Source organism: Chenopodium quinoa, unplaced genomic scaffold (genome assembly GCF_001683475.1).
Source record: "Chenopodium quinoa cultivar QQ74 unplaced genomic scaffold, ASM168347v1, whole genome shotgun sequence".
Taxonomy (NCBI): Eukaryota; Viridiplantae; Streptophyta; class Magnoliopsida; order Caryophyllales; family Amaranthaceae; genus Chenopodium; species Chenopodium quinoa.
In genome coordinates, this window is record NW_018742390.1 from 6707208 (window position 1) to 6723557 (window position 16350).

The window sequence follows — 16350 nt, forward strand, 5'->3', positions numbered from 1 at the left end:
TCCTAGATGACTCGAAGGTGGACATTGGCCGCTTGAGTGGCTGGTCGATGTAAATCACCACCGGATGTGCCAAAAGGTAAGGCTTCAGCTTTTTGAATGCCATATACAAAGCAAGGCCAAATTTTTCAACCATGGGGTACCAGAGTTCAGCATGTTTGAGAACATGGCTAATGAAGTAAACCGGGAGCTGAATGTGGTCTCGCTCAGCAAGGAGAACGTCACTGAGAGCGTGATCTGAGACGGCTAAATACATGTACAACGTCTCCCTAGGCAAGGGACTGACCAGCCTAGGTAGAGAATGCAAATGTTCTTTTAACTTCTGGAATGTCGTCTCAGCATTGTCTCCCCATTCAAACCTGGTCTTCTTCCTGATTGCTTGGAAGAAGTAAAGGCATTTGTCGCCTGACCGACCGAGGAACCTCCCCAAGGCGGCTAGGCAACCAGTGAGTCCCTGAACTTCCTTGACAGAACGGGGTGACTTCATGTCAATCACCGCCTGTATCTTTTCGGGGTTAGTCTCTATCCCCCTTTTATCAATCGGGAATCCGAGAAACTTACCAGACTCAACACCAAATACGCATTTCTTGGGGTTTAACATGACCTTATGCCGCCTGAGGGTGGTGAATGTTTCTCGGAGATCAGCAAGGTGATCCACCTGTTGCTTGGATTTGACTATCATATCATCAATGTACGCCTCCACATTCCTCCCAATTTGATTAATGAAGACCGTATTAATCATCCGTTGGAAAGTGGCAGACGCATTTTTCAAGCCAAACGACATCACAGTATAACAGAATAACCCCAAATCAGTGACGAAGGTCGTCTTCTCTTGATCTTTCTTCCAGAGGGGTATCTGATGGAAGCCAGAGTAGGCATCCATAAAGCTCATCAAGGCGTGACCGGCTGTAGAGTTGACCAGAATATCGATCTTTGGAAGCGGGTAACTGTCCTTTGGACACGCCTTGTTGAGGTCTGTGTAATCAACACACATACGCCAGGTCCCATTCGGGTTTTTAACAAGGACCACATTGGCCACCCAGTTGGGGAAATTACAAGGCCGAATGAACCTGGCGTCTAGCAGCTTTTTGACTTCGGCAGCTGCTGCCTAACTTCTTTCCTCGCCGTGGTTTCTTTTCTTTTGCCGGATGGGCTTCTTTTTGGGGTCCACGGCGAGTTTGTGGACAGCGAGATCTGGACTGACGCCTGGCATCTCTTCCACTTCAAAGGCAAAAATGTCTTTGAATTCTTTCAGCAGAAGGTGCAAGCTTGCACCCAGAGTAGCATGAGCAACCGTCCCAACCTTTACAGTACGCTCTGGACGGCTGTCATCCAGAGCGAGGTCAATGTTTTAACCAGCCGGTTGGGGACGAAGCTCGTCTGACCGTTCACCGGTCAGTGATTGCTATTTTTTCTCTTTCTTCACCTCCACCAGCAGAGGTGCCTTTCTTTTCTTCCCGACTGCTGGTGGGGCAGGTACTGGCTCGGCATCCTTGACATTGTCAAGGTCTATTGGCTCCTGGCTGCCTGGGGCCACATTATCTTTGACGGTTGAGAGATAGCACTCCTAGGCCGTCTTCTGATCCCCATTTAAGGAACCAACAGAGCCGTCATCCCTATCGTACTTGATGAGCATGAGAGACGGGATGATTACCGCCTTTGCTTCGTTGAGAGTTGGCCGACCAAGGATAATGTTGTAGGCGGTCAACTCCTCAACGACCAAGAATCTGACGACAATATGTCGTCCCTGGCCTTTCTCTCCCAGCCGGATGGGTAAGTCAATTCTTCCGGCTGGGTAGACCATCCCGCCCCCAAAACCAACCAGGGGGTGGGTGACCGGATGCATGCTGCTGACATTGTATTTCAGCTTTTGCAGGCACCAGAGGCTGATGATGTCCGATGAGCTGCCGGTGTCAAAAAGGATCCGTCCAACTAGCTGGTTGGCAACCTTACATTCAATGACGACCGGGTCATCATGCGGACGGCAGACGCTGCCCCTGTCCTTCTTAGTGATCAAGACGTCTGGGAAGGAGGAGCTTGCAGACGCCTGCTCATCATCATCTTTGTCCATCTTTCGAAGATGGCTCTTGGTGCCCCGGATGGTAGGGCCACCACATGAGATCCCGCCTTCTATTGTGTAGACCGACTCCTTATCAGTATCCGAGCTACTAGTAGGCTGGGGGGTAGTCTTGGAGGACTGACCCTTGTTCTTCTTCTTTGCCCCGGCTGGGGACTTAGAAATGTAGGACTTTAACATCCCCTTGTCAGCCAGACGGTCCAACGCCCGTTGAAGGCTGAAGCAATCGTTGGTGTCATGGCCAACTTCCTCATGGTATTGGCAGAATTTGTTTTTGTTCCTTGATTGAATGGAACCTTTTATTGGATTCGGCTTCTCTAAGGACAGTCGGTCCTTAATTTCCATGAGGATGGAGTTGCAGTCCTTGTTAAACTCGTACTTAGGAACATACGGCTTAAATTCTTTCTTTTTCTTCTGGGACGGCTGGTCAGAGTCACTAACCGCCCAGATTTCTTTTCTTTTCTTGCTCTCTTCTTTATTTTTGGTCGGCTGAGCAGGCTGGCTGTCTTTCTGTTTGTCAGACTTCTTGGAGTCTGACTGATTACCAGGCGAACAGAGGTCAGTTGCTTGAATATAGCTTTCCGCCTCCCTTAGGGTCGCCTGTAAAGTGAAAGCCCCTTTTCTGACTAGGTCGAACTTAAAAGTCGACCCGTCTCTCAGACCCTTGAAAAAGTCTGTAAAAGCTACCTCATCAAGCAGTCCTTGAATCTGAATTCTAATCAGATTGAACCGCCTGACATAGGAGCGCAACCCTTCTCTCTCCCCCTGCTTAATGGAGGACACGTTTTCTTAGTAGGGATGTTCATTGAGAAGTTGGAAGCAAACAGGAAGGCAAGCTTCCTGAAACTATTAATGGACCCGGCTGGCAGGTTGCCAAACCATTGTTGGGCAATGCCCTTCAATGTAGCCGGGAAGCATCGACACCAAGCAGCATCATCCAACCCTTGTAAGTACATGAGGTTGGTGTAAGCCATGAGGTGATCTTCCGGGTTGGTGGTACCATCATAGGTACCTACCAATACATTCTTAACCTTGGTCGGCTGTGCCGCCTCGGTTATCTCCCGGGTGAACGCAGAAGGTTGTTCACCCAGGCGAAGCAGACGGAGCTGCCAGTCCAGTGGCTGGACATTGTGATATGCCGCCTGACCTCCGAAGAGGGCCGGCTGCATGAAGTGAGGGAGATACTGACCGTAGACCGGAGATGGTACATACGGTACAATTCCTATCATTTGAGGGCAAGAATGGACGGTATTACCGCCTGTCTGGCTCTCGTGCAGGGAAAGTGCATTCCCTGAAGAGGTGTTGTTGAAGCTGTCAGGAAAGTTCGACGTGGAAGCCGACTCAGACAACTGTTGATTTCTCTTCCGGTTGATGATTTCCCGGGCATCAAGAGTTGATTTTTTAATTCCCACCGGCTGTTGAGTCCGGCGAGTATTGTTGGTATTCCTCTTAGGAAGAAGAATTTTGGACCAATCAATGGTCCCGACTGCCTTCTCCTTTGGATGAGGAGTGGGTTGCCGATCTCTGACTGACTTCCCCTTTTCTAGAGGAGTCTTCTTGGCCGACTGGCCTCTACTTGGGCCACCCCGGCTCTTAGTGATTAGCTCTTTAATTTCACCCTTGAAACTCGTCATGAATCTCATGAGTTCGTCTCGGGTGACGGGTGCTGATCCAGCCGCCGTATGGGTTTCCCCTTCCGGCTGTCCAGGGGGTCGATTTGTACCCGCCTGGGAGGCACCCCGCTCCAGAGTCTCTCTAGGCCGGATGCGCTTGGTTATTAGAGAGCCATCATCGGCTGTATAGGTTTCGACCTGAGGATCTTCATCCTCCTGGTCTGTAAAGACTTCTGGGCCATCGCCCAAAAGGTTAGGAGGTGGTACAGACTCTTGAACCATCTTCGAGGTACTCTCCTCACAGACGGCGCCAAATGTTTGGGGTGTTTTTGTCCCTCGGGAGAGTTACAACATGAAGACTGATCCGGCGTGAGCTGTACCTGCAAAACAAACGGAGACACCGGTTGGGTGGTGCTCCACCTCCGACGAACAAGTTAGTAACTTGAAGGGAGAGAAAAAGGTGCGGAAATTTAGGTGGGTCTCTGCTCGGATTCCAAGCTCAGATGTCTCTATCACAGGGACAGTTTGTAGTAAATGGTAAAACGTGCCCTCCAAAAGAGGGGAATCTCCCTATTTATAGGGTCCTCGATATTTATGCCCCTGATTAGGTCACTGAACCCTAATCATTGGTGGACTGCGCCGCATTGCAGCTTTCTCGGGATTTGGGCCTGAAGGCCGCCATTCCTCCCAGGTTTCTGGTGTGACACGTGTCAAGCAGGGATAGGTCCACCTTGGGCCATCTTGGGGCTGACACGTGTCATCCTCTGATTGGACCACGTGGCGGGGTAAAATTACCCAAAACACCTTTCACCTCCATTATTGATCGGATTGCGTATCTAATCTTTAGAGTGCTTAATCCATATTTCTATTCAACATATTTCATAAACCAACCTAATTCTTAGTATGTTTCCCCACACCATAACTTGCTTTCCACTTTTCGTAAAATTGAGAGAAACTAATTTTATGGCCCTATAATTTTGGTCCATTTATTATTTGGTTGGATAGGCCTTGAAATAATCTTTCCAACGATATATCATAAGCTCAATTCCGATTTAAAACGAAGAAGATATAAGCAAAATACTAAATTCGGCCCAAAACCAATACCCTTTCACTAAAACTTCCATATCTTAAAATCTACAGATTAATTTGACTTGATTCCAATTGGGTTGGAAATTATACTTGATAATCTTTCCAATGATATATTATATGCGTTATTCCAAGTTACTAATCAAAAGTTATCATAGTTTTAAAAACGCGTAAAAAACTGGAATTACCGCGTAATAACTAAATTGACGCGTCACGGCAATTGCTGACGTGTCACGGTACCTGGTACAGTGACACTGTATTCAGCATAGTGTCGCAGTACTAATACTGTGACATGGTGTTTTTCCACGCGCTTATGAACATGGACGCAAATTTGGAAAAATTGTACACCGTGACACGGCGCCACGTGCCGCACCACGGTGGACATTGCCGTGTAGCGGCATCGTTTGCCGTTTCACGACACACATGCCGTGACACGGGATTTTTCCGTGTTTTCTCAGCGTACACAGCTGCACTTGCTTTATCATTTTAGGGCAAAATAGTGCACCGCGACACGGTAATCTGTATCGTGTCACGCACCCTCTGACCTTGTCACGACAGACACAAACCATGTCACGACGCCTCAAATTAGGGTTTTATTTTTTCTTGGGCTCCATGTGATCCCCTACTCATTTCCTCTATAAATACGAGCCTCCTTTCTACAGTTCGGGGCACCAAAAATCATTCTCTTTCTCCTTACACCAAAAATCATTCTATTCTCCCTCTTTAGCATAAACACTAGCCTTCTTATTCTTCCATAATACATCCCTTAAGCACTCAAAGAGTCCATAGTGAAAGGAATGGTGTCCTTCGAACAAGTGTATTATTCTGATAACGGAATCAAAATTATTAGAAAGCTAATATATTTAGTAAGGTCAAGTGATCGGAATGCCTGGGTGGAGGCCGCTTCCGATCAGTAATATTAATATAATTAATATTACAGCTTAATCTTGACTGAACCCTTCGGGTCACACCCAAGCAAAATATACGAACCAACTCGACGAATTAATTCGGAAGAAATTAATTCGTCGCCCGAGTGTTAAATATTTAGACGTCGGTAATTCGAGCTTAGAGCGTCGAAACCGATCGTCGGAAGTCGAGTCGAAGATAATAAGAAGACGAAACGAGAAACCAGTAATAAATCAACAATGACCAAAATACCCCTAGCATCGGAACATCGAGTGCTAGGGGGTATAGCCGAGCTAGCAGCCCGCACCAAGTACGGGGCTTGCTAGCAAGCTGCGGCTAGCAGCCCGCACCTAGTGCGTGGCGTGCTAGCATGCTGCAGCTAGCAACCCGCACTAAGTGCGAGGCAAGCTAGCAGCAGCCCTCGGTAGCAGCAGCACGCACGCAAGTGCAGGGGCCTGCTGGCCGAAGGTGCTAGCAAGCAGCCCGCACTTTGTGGTGCGTGGATAGCTAGGCCGAGGCTACGGGCAGCAGCAAAATGAGAAGCCCACTTGGGTGCCTTGGTGCCCAAGTGGGAGTTGCCATGTGGCGCAAGGTGAGGGAGAGAGTGGGGAGCAAGTTTGGTCCCCATCTCCAAGTGGTCCTCACCTACAACCTCATGTATGCTTGACACTTGTTGATTTATTACTAGTTTGCTTAATAATTTTATTTTAGCTTTAAAATAAAATGTGAAAATCTCATTGTCCCACATTGATGGGAGAGATTTTCATACTCCCATCACTCCCTATAAATACCCAACTTGGGGCATTGGAAATGATGCTTGAGTGGGAGTTAAAAAGAGCATTCCATAATTTTTGGGAAAACTCTTAAACTCATATAACACTCGGGTTTTGGTCGGACCTTGCTAACCCCAAGGTAGTGGACCTTAAAGTTGTGTTCGCCTTTTGTGGGTGGATACTATCGGAGGCGCGACGCTTGACGTGCTCGTTGCTTTCAAGTAAGAGCCCCGATTTTTGGGCGAAGCTCGCTTCGAGGGTAAGATTCATTATCTTTTCTTTGTGATTATTTATTTATGCTTTATGATTTTAATTATTGCGAGTGGTTCCTCGGGTAGGGGTTTGTTTCCGCGGTGAGTCGGACTCACCAAACCCCAACACATACTTGACCCGAGGTTCCATCCTTAAACCAAGGTGTGAAAGCTAGGTACAAATAACTGAGGGTTTTGGCCAAATCAACTCTACATTTATTTAATTTAATTTCCATTTGATTTATATTTTTTGTTGAAGTTACTAACTGTTTATTCATGATGTAGCAATTCAAGGCAACATAGAAAGTGAGTAATTAATTCACTTAATTGCTTTTATTATTAATATTGCTAGTATCATGATTAAGTTTATAATTATTTGATTTGATTAACGATATTGTTGTTAAATTGCTTCCAATATTAATGTTGATTTTATTATATTTATTGATCACCGTATTACATGTTTAAAGGGAATATGTAATTGAAAATCACGACTAATAAGATAATTTGGACAACCGATTTAGGATCATTTTTAATCTTGTTATTTAATTAAGTGATCACAAATGTTTTAGAATTATATGTGTGCATTAATATTCAACCAATTTAGCATAATAATAGTTTGGAACAAATTGAATCTTTGTTTGCATGCCTTTGCGATCGCATAAATCACTTTTCATTATAAAAATCAAGTATAGGCCAATACGGGTGAATGTGACTACATGACACACTTCGTACCATAATTCTCAATCCTCTTTTTGTGGTTCCGAACCATATGGAGTTAGTAATCTCATGGATTATGAATTGGGTGTAACCTTCACGGGTCAATCGTTGCTGCCTATCGTTGATCCTTAATCGTGGTTGTCTTTAATGATCCGTGAACGGTTTACAAGTTCCTTAAAAACTTGTTGGTGTCTCCCTACTTTCCTTGTCCCTAATCGTATTATGTCAATTCCCACTTCCAATGAGTGCCAAGCATATTCACACATGCTTAACGTAGGCGCACGTCAAACAACGCCTACTGTTACTAACCTTTCTCTTCTTTCCTCTCTCCTCCTTCCCTTTCCTTAATGGTAAAATTGTCTTTTCACTTTCATTAAGTTTAGGTTAAGCAATTAAATGTGGATCGGGCTAAATTCACGTTCTAAAATCTTATATTTTTTAAAACGAGTTCTAGAATCATCTAGAGTTACTAGTATTTGATTAATTTTAATGGGGTCGAGTAGATAATTTAATGGAAAAAAACTCAATTTTAGAGAAAAGAACTTAATTTTATAGATAAGTAGTTACTTCCCCGGGCGATGCCCCGGATCTAGACCAATTAAATGCGCAATGTGTCGCACTACCACCTAAAAATATTAGCTTCAATGTAAGAGATAAGAATAATTGAAACTTACGATTTTTATAGTATAAATGAAAATTGTACATTATAAGAACTAACTCATAAGAATAATAATCAACATTTTATTACCTGTGTATTATTAATGAGAATTGTACTTCATATATTATATGCACATACTAAAAACCCAAACCATATACAAAAGATAAAAGAATAACATTAATAACGGGTAAATTTTATTCATTTACGTTACAAATCAGATAATATATGATGAAATATAAAATTTTCTTCTTAGAGGCGAATTCACCATGCTTGGTGCATCCGCCTCTTCCCACAGGTTTTTTTCTTATTTTTTTATTTTTAAAAAGAATCTCTGTTTTTTGGATAATATTAATTATTTGATTTTGGATCTTCTTTCTATATATATATTGTCTTCTTAATTTTCTGGTTTAAGTTGCTAATTAGATTAGTAGCTCGGTTTGATTTATTTTAATCCCGTTTTTAATGTCGAGTTTGGCCCAGAACCCAGATTTTCGCCCAAGACTAGTGAATTTTGGGTGGAAAACGTGTTCTGGAAAGGTTTTTATCCCGAGGGAACTGTGATTTTAGCCAAATTCTGACCAGAAATGCCTTTTTTGAGGGGTTTTTCGTTTTTGATGAAAATTTTTAAGTCTTTTCTAACCTTGAAATTAATGGCATAAATTGTTGATTATATGGTTTATTATTTGCATGATTTTCTGCATTTTTATGTCCCCTTAAAGCACACTTACTTGGTAGTATTTGATGCTTAAAGGTTGATTTATTTTCACATAATTGCAAACTAATTGCTTTTTAGTGTGAAAGTTTTTTTTTAGGCTTCCTAAGTGTTAAAGATTCAATCTTTATTTGTGATAAGTGATTGAAACTTTAAAAACCACTAAATTCCATGTTATTGAGTTGATTGGAAACATAAAGTTTTGATTTTTGTGATAGAAATTTGGTTATCTTCATGTTGGAAGATATAATTTTGGCTATATTAGAAAAAAACACCTGTTAAAAGACCTAATTTTGTTTTTAACACCTTAAGATTTCGAAGTTTAATTATAACACCTGTTAAAAAATAAAAATTTTGCTTTCACCACCTAAATTGGAACAACGTTAGAGGATCTGTTAGCTGGGCCCACAATAACGACTATTTTTTCCAAACTGCTTTATATAGTTACGACATCCTTCACTAATGTAGAATTGATGAGCTGATTACACAAAATTGCTTCACATTTTGCGAATTCTGACTAACAAATTGGCGAAATTGTTTGATTTTACCATCATTGTTTGGGGGACGTAGATATCAAATCAGGTAATTGCGTCAATAGCACTTTAGAAACCCTAATTTATCTTTCAAAAATAAGGCGTAAATTAATCTATATGTTGTTGACTTAAATGTATAATTCAGGTCGTATCTGGCAATAGTCATGTAATTCGTAAATAGTTAGGGTTCATTGTGTGTTAATTGTGCTGTAATTTGCGAGAAAATGAAATTAGGGTTCATTGTAGAAATAATTTGGGGGTTTTGATTTGTAGGAGTGATTGTTTAATTCCCTTGGTTCAATTGTATTTTTTTCATAGTACGAATGGTTTTGCTTATTATGGATGGCAAATTGGTGCAGGAAATGTCTTCTACAAGTTTCTCACCTTCAAAGGAGAAGAAGTGCAAATGTGGTGTTCCCTTTGCAAAGCTTACCAGTTGGACAAGGGAGAACCCTGGTCGTAAGTTCAGAACATGCAAGTTCTACGATCCTGTAACTGAGAGCAAAGGTTGTAAAGCATTTGAATGGGTGGATGAACAAGATGGGACAGCCTGGCAAACAGAGGTGATCAACAATTTGTTGTTAGATAAGAAACTGTTGAAGGGGGAAATTAGTGATTACAAGAGGGAAGTTGATGATCTTGGTGGACAGTTGAGGTGTTTGCTGAATGAAGTGGACAGGCTGAAAATGAAATGCAAGGCTTTAAACTCTGACAGGAACAAGATGAACAGAGAGATGCATGGAAGGAATGCTAGATCGGATCACTATGTTCTTAGTCTTGCTGTTGGGATTAGTTTGGTCATATTAGTGATCCTTCTTATTAGGGGGTTTGTAATGCATTAAGTATAACTTGTAATGCTAGTAATTGCATGAAACAGTAATATGGTAATGTAATGATTTATAAGTGGCAGTGAACCACTATTGCAAGCAAAATAATGTACACAATTATGAAAGCAATGAATTAAGTAAGTACCTAAGTAGTTGATATTGCATTTAAGTTGTTGATCAAATTTGTTGTTGCAGTGCCTAACAAAATTGGCTGGTAAAGCCTTAAAGCAAAGTATTAATTTAACAAAACAGGATCCTTGTCCTAAACCCAAAAGTAAAGCTACAAATATTGCAACTGATTGTTCAGAAAATACAACCAACAACTAAAGTTCAGAAAAACAATTCAAACATCATTGTGTCAGCCCTCCTTGTCTGGAAGTCAGCAGCTTAGCCCTCCTTGTCTACACTCCAGTAGCATTGGGTTCAGGTTGGCTGGAAGAGGGGGTGGTGTGATGCTTGGCTTGTGGCTGCCCTTGTTGACTGTGTGAACCTTTCCTCTTACTTAATGGTTCACAGCCAGGTTGCTCTTGGGGAAAAGTCCTATTCCCAATGATGTTTGAGAGCCCCTATTGCACTCTGTTTATTAAACACAAATACCAATAAACAAGTATCAACATCCAATTTCATCACAAATTTTAAAAGAAAAGTTACAAATCCAACAACATACCTTCTTAGCAGCTTTGATCTCCCTCTTCTTCCTTTGCTCAACTACCCAAGGTGAATTTAAAGGAGGCCTTCCTGCAGTTCTCTGCTCAGTTGGTTCAGGTTCATGTGGGCCCTTGCAAGTCTGGGGATAGTGGCCAAATCCACCACAAATCCTACACTGACTTTTCCTCCTCTTTCTTCCCTGCTCCCCTCCTGTTGCAGATGTTCCCTCCCCAGGTTCCAGCTTCCTCTTCTTCTGTTTAGGTCTTCCAGGCTGCTGTTTGAATGCTGGTGGATGAGGCTCTCTCATGTTCACTCTCTCCCAATGCTTTGGGCCTGGCATAGGTTGAATTGCAGGCTCATATGCTGCTCTGTAAGTGTCCATAGTGTAATAGGGGTGGACAAACTGCTCAGCATCAACCCTCTGATCCATTATGCATGCAAATGCATGAATACATGGGATGCCTGTTAATTGCCAGTGATTGCAAGAACAAGACCAATTTGGCAAGTCAACTAGAACCTGGTCATCATTCAGCTGCACTTCATAAGTGTCATCCCTGGCAGCTTCAATTATGCAATTCCTAGCCACATAGCTCATCCTCTGAAATAGCTTATGCACATATGGAGTGATCTTGGTTGTGATTTCCTTGGAGTCCTCCCACTTCTCATTATTTCTCCTCATCATGTACCTCCTCATCCATTCCATTTGGGTGAGGATAGGTTTGTCTCTTGCATCTCTGATAACAGAGTTGAAAGTCTCACACATGTTGTTTAGTAACATGTTGGACCTGCAACTGTCACTGAATGCATGTCTGCACCAGTGATGAGTGGGGATGTTCTCCAAATAATTGTAAGCATCCTCATCAAGCTCCCTAATCTGTTGCATGGCTATCTGAAACTCAACCTACAACCACAACAGGAACATTATCATGAAAGAATAACATACACAGCTGTTGTTGCTCTTATTTTGCTTTTATACACAACAGGAACATTATTACATGAAGTAGGTACATGAACAGGAACAATATCATGCATTTACTTATTCAAAATAATTTAAGGTCACCTAGAGACTTACAAATGTTGTTGCTCTTGCAGCACTCCAAAAGAGCTCTTTGAAAACTGATCCAGTGAACTTCAACTTGAAATTTGCCCAAATGTGCCTAACATAGAACCTAGTCTCTGCAGTAGGCACAACTTCAGACAGAGCTTCAACCAGTCCCTGTTTAATATCATCAACAATTACTTGTCACACTTCAAACAATAAAGAACAGGACAGAAAATAAGACTACAATAATCAAAACAATATTACCTTCTGCCTGTCTGACATGAAGGTGAAGCCTGCCCCATCTGCACTTCCAATGCATTGCATCAAGGATTCCAGAAACCATACCCAAGTCTCCCTGTTTTCAACCTCACAAGTTGCCCAAGCAATGGGGTAAATGCTGTTGTTCCCATCCTTGGAGACTGCAACTAAAATCTGGCCTGGATAACCTCCTTTCAAGTGGCAGCCATCCACCCCTATAATTGGCCTACAACCCTTCAAGAACCCATCCTTCAAAGGCCTTAAACAAATAAACATCCTCATAAACAAGGGAGGCTCAGGCTTTTCAATGCCATCAATCACAACATTACAACCAGACCCAGGGTTGTATTTCAGTACAACCTTCCCATAATCCCATACCCTAGCATATTGCTCTCTTGCTGAACCAAAAATGATCAACTTAGCTCTACATCTTGCCATCCAAGCCCTGTAGTAGGTCACTTCTACCCCCAAGTCATGAAGCACCCTATCCTTGATTTTCTTAACCTTCCATGATGGGTTAGTTCTGAACTCCTCAAGATACCTCTCAGCAATGAACTCTGCTGTGACCTTCTTGTTCTCCCTGCTTCTCACACATTTATGCTCCAACTTCATGGTTTTTATTTGCCAAGTCTGTTGTCTTTTTAACTTAGTAGCATGGATCTTGAAACTACGCTTCACTCCACCCCTGCATATACATAAAGGCATCCTACTTGTCTTTGTGTCAAACTTGCACCCACACCTATTCCTACACTGAATAGTAATCCTAGTACTATCATTGTGTAAAAAATAGTACTCATACCTATTCTGTATGGCATGCACTCTTAAAGCTTTCCTCAACACTGTAGCATTGCTAAACCTAAGCCTATGAACAAGTACAACAGGCTTTGAGAAGTCAGATTTGTCATTAAACCATGGACTTTTGTCCTCTTCATCAGATGAACCATCCAAGCTCCTTAGGTCATCTGATTCTCCCTCAATTTCTTCTTGTAGTTGTACCTCATTCACATCCAAGTTATCTGTCAACCTTGCCTTTGGATCCTTGGAAACCCCTTCATCATGTACATCAAACTGCTTCCCAAGACTTCTTGTTACCTTAGCTAAAATTTCTTCAGAATTCTGCACAAACCACATCTCATCCCCACTGTCATACTCCTCCTCTCCAGGCTCCCAAGTTATGTCAATCTCACTCCCATCACTTGAAGAAAAATCATCTTCCCTCCCAGTCTCACTGCCCTCACTACTATCCTCAAAAATCAATCCTTTGCCTACAGATTTTTTTTTTCCCTTTCCCTTATCCAACACCTTCACACTGCCAGAACCCCTTTCAAGCTTAGCTTTACCCTTTTGTTTCCCCTTACTCAACAACTTCCCTTTACCAGGAACCCCCTTAATCTCAGCAGAAACCCCTTCAACCCTTTCTATCCCCTGTCTAGATCTAGGTTTAGGAGATTCTTCACCCTCCCTCACCTTAGGCTCATTTTTCTTAATTCTTGGGCTCTTCCTAACTACAGCAGGCTTACCTGAACTTTTCTTCCCCTTTCTCTCAGCCTTTACTGGAGTGGACTGGGCCTGGATCTCATGTATGGGCCTTAATGTTTCATTAGCAGTCACAAATACTTCAACATACCCTTCCCCATTCACTGTCTCCAGCAGCCCCTTCACTTCCTCTTCATTTACTAACTCCCTTCTCCCTGTGTTAAAGGTCCTACCTCTTTCTTTATACCAACGTCTGTAGTTAGGTGGGACATGGACATTAAAGTTCACAAACCCATGCACAGCAGCTACCCTCAAATAATGCAAATCTATCTTATTCACTACCACATCCCTCCTCCAATAACATAACCCACCACACCAACAAAGCAAATGCTTTGATTTTGACACTTGTTTAGTAACAAAAGCACCCCCTACTCTAAATACTATATCAATTAATCCATCTTCGTTGTCGGCCATTTTTCTACCTAATAAACAAATGCATAGCAAATCAATAAAACCCAACATAGCTAACCCCATTACACAGTCAACCGCAATACTTTAATCAACAAAATCAAACATATTTAAACCAACACAATGACAAACCAGTCAACAGTCAATAAAATCAATGATTTAAACTAAATAATTCACACATTACACCAAATCATACTTAATTTAATCAAATTCAACTTTAATTACAAATTAACCCATTTTACTGTTCTTAGGGTTCCTAATTTTTTTCCCAAATTACCCTACTACACCCACACAAATGGCATAATGCAGCACACAGTACTTGTTGAAAACTACTTTAAAGGGTTCGAAAGGTACCTGTATTGGAATCTTACTCCTGTTGCTGTCAGAATCCACGAAAAAGTCCAAGCTTTTTGGATGTTGGAAATGGCTGACGGAATCTCGCTGATTTGTTTCGCTCCAATATTGACACCTCCTCTTCCAACTCAATTTCTCAATCACAACAATCAGTATAGGGTTTGAATGTTCGCAGTAATTTTGGTTGTTCAAGATTTGCAGACGAAATTCAATGAAGCAAAATTAGTTGGGTGGTAATAAATGACAGAGAAGATAAATTCGAATTGAAGGGGATGGAATTTGGAGGGTAAACGACTATGTGGGCCCCACCAAAAAATTCCGTCACAGTTTCTGTTATCTGGTGGTGAAAGCAAAATTTTTATTTTTTAACAGGTGTTATAATTAAACTTCGAAATCTTAAGGTGTTAAAAACAAAATTAGGTCTTTTAACAGGTGTTATTTTCTAATTTAGCCTATAATTTTCAAGGATTCACAAAATTTAGATGTTGGAATTTTCATTATGAACATTAAAGTTCATATTTTTCTAATTTCCCTTTACTTTGTCAAATTCTCAAGTTTAATTTAAATTGATTAAATTGAAAGTGAGAAATTGCCTCAATTTTATGTTGCACCAAGCTAAACCAATTTAATTAAGAATAATTCTTGGAATTATTTTGGTTATTTGCATTTTAAAAATTTTATTAAGTTAGACTTGTTTAAAATTTTATTTTGCTCTCTAAATTAGTTCTTAAATTAATTTAGAATTAATTATTATTGTCTCGCGAAAAGGGATCAAATCCCGAGGCCGTGGCACGCAAAACGAGGCAATGCATCACCTTGGCGAGCCGGGCTGCACAACAGCCCATATGTGGCAGCCAAGGTGGCAGCGCCGCCTTGCTTGCGGCCACACGCGCGGCAGCAGCACGCGGGCTGCAGCAGCCATGCGCGGCTGTGCCGTGGCAGCAGCTCGCGGCCGTGTGCCGTGGGTCGTGTGTTCGTGTTTTTTGGCTTGTGCGTATGCTTGGTGCGGTGAGGTGACTAGCCGTAATATTGCTTATTTTGCCGTTTTATTTATTTTAATTAATTTTGTTTATTTTAATTAAAATTTTGGGAGGCTAGGCCTCGGTTTTGAGCGGCATTGGCAAAATTTCATTTTGACAAATTTGGGTGCTACCGACTTAATTAATTATATTAATTAAGGAAATGCGGAATTTAGTGGGAGCTTCAATTATTAATGACGTAAATTATATAATCGGTCAAACAACTTTGACTAGTTTTAATTAGGCGTGTTAATCGGATTAACCACCTAGATTAGTTACTAGTGCGCGCGTTGTTTAAATATTTTTTACTTTATTTTAATTTGTAAATTGCATGGGCCATTCACAAATAGTGAATGGATGAATGAAATATATATATTCTCTCTCACAGGTTTTATGAAATGGCAACTAGTGGGACCCGACTAGGATATAAAATACGGACTACGTGCCGTTATGTATTTTTGTAAATCTAAATACGGTCTACGCACCGTTAAGTATTTTTGTACTTTAATATTTAGATTATTCCTAGTTGTAGACACTAGTTTTTTGCATAGTTTGGTTAAGTCTTGAAGACGGCGTATCTTGGAAAACAAAGCCTTGAATTGCAAATGAAGACCTTTTGAAGATATGAAGAATTCAAGGGGTTATGCTAGTTGCCAATATGCATCTATAATTTCGCTTTATATTTTATGCTTATATATATATGTGTGAATTATTCGTTAGATTCATGCTTAGGTTTTCTTGATGTTGCGATGATTAGTTAAGTTCACTTAAATCAACCAACATAGAAATCCTAGGTCCCTAATAATATTGAGTCAAACTTGCCTTTCCAAAACAACACTTACTAACCGAACGAGAGTGATGGTAGGCTACGCCAAAGAGAGGTGCCATCACTTCTCCAAGGGGCATAAGGCACACCGGGTGTGCACGTTGGTTTT

General features: G+C 41.5%; 2 protein-coding genes across 2 annotated transcripts; one reads left to right on the forward strand and one right to left on the reverse strand.

The window, feature by feature from the left end:
• Window positions 1-9646: 9646 nt before the first annotated feature.
• Window positions 9647-10477, forward strand: LOC110701272. The gene is made up of 2 exons (XM_021878895.1): window positions 9647-10120; window positions 10346-10477. Exons 1-2 carry the CDS (start codon window positions 9647-9649, stop codon window positions 10475-10477), a joined length of 606 nt encoding a protein of 201 aa, XP_021734587.1.
• A 213-nt stretch (window positions 10478-10690) lies between these two features.
• LOC110701282 lies at window positions 10691-14844 on the reverse strand. The gene is made up of 5 exons (XM_021878907.1): window positions 14397-14844; window positions 12105-14056; window positions 11871-12014; window positions 10818-11699; window positions 10691-10726 (listed from the first exon to the last, which is right to left on the reverse strand). The coding sequence occupies exons 2-5, from the start codon at window positions 14046-14048 to the stop codon at window positions 10691-10693; spliced, it is 3006 nt and encodes a 1001-aa protein (XP_021734599.1). The 5' UTR covers window positions 14049-14056; window positions 14397-14844.
• Between the last annotated feature and the right edge of the window lie 1506 nt (window positions 14845-16350).

Excerpts from the sequence above, each read along its gene's own strand:
- LOC110701272 (XM_021878895.1), top strand. The coding sequence starts at position 9,647 with ATGGTTTTGCTTATTATGGATGGCAAATTGGTGCAGGAAATGTCTTCT. Across the intron at positions 10,121-10,345 it reads TTGCTGTTGGGATTAGTTTG|TGCCTAACAAAATTGGCTGG; the intron begins GTCATATTAGTG and ends TTGTTGTTGCAG.
- LOC110701282 (XM_021878907.1), bottom strand. The coding sequence starts at position 14,048 with ATGGCCGACAACGAAGATGGATTAATTGATATAGTATTTAGAGTAGGG. Across the intron at positions 12,015-12,104 it reads TCATGTCAGACAGGCAGAAG|GGACTGGTTGAAGCTCTGTC; the intron begins GTAATATTGTTT and ends GATATTAAACAG. Across the intron at positions 10,727-10,817 it reads AGATCAAAGCTGCTAAGAAG|AGTGCAATAGGGGCTCTCAA; the intron begins GTATGTTGTTGG and ends TTTAATAAACAG.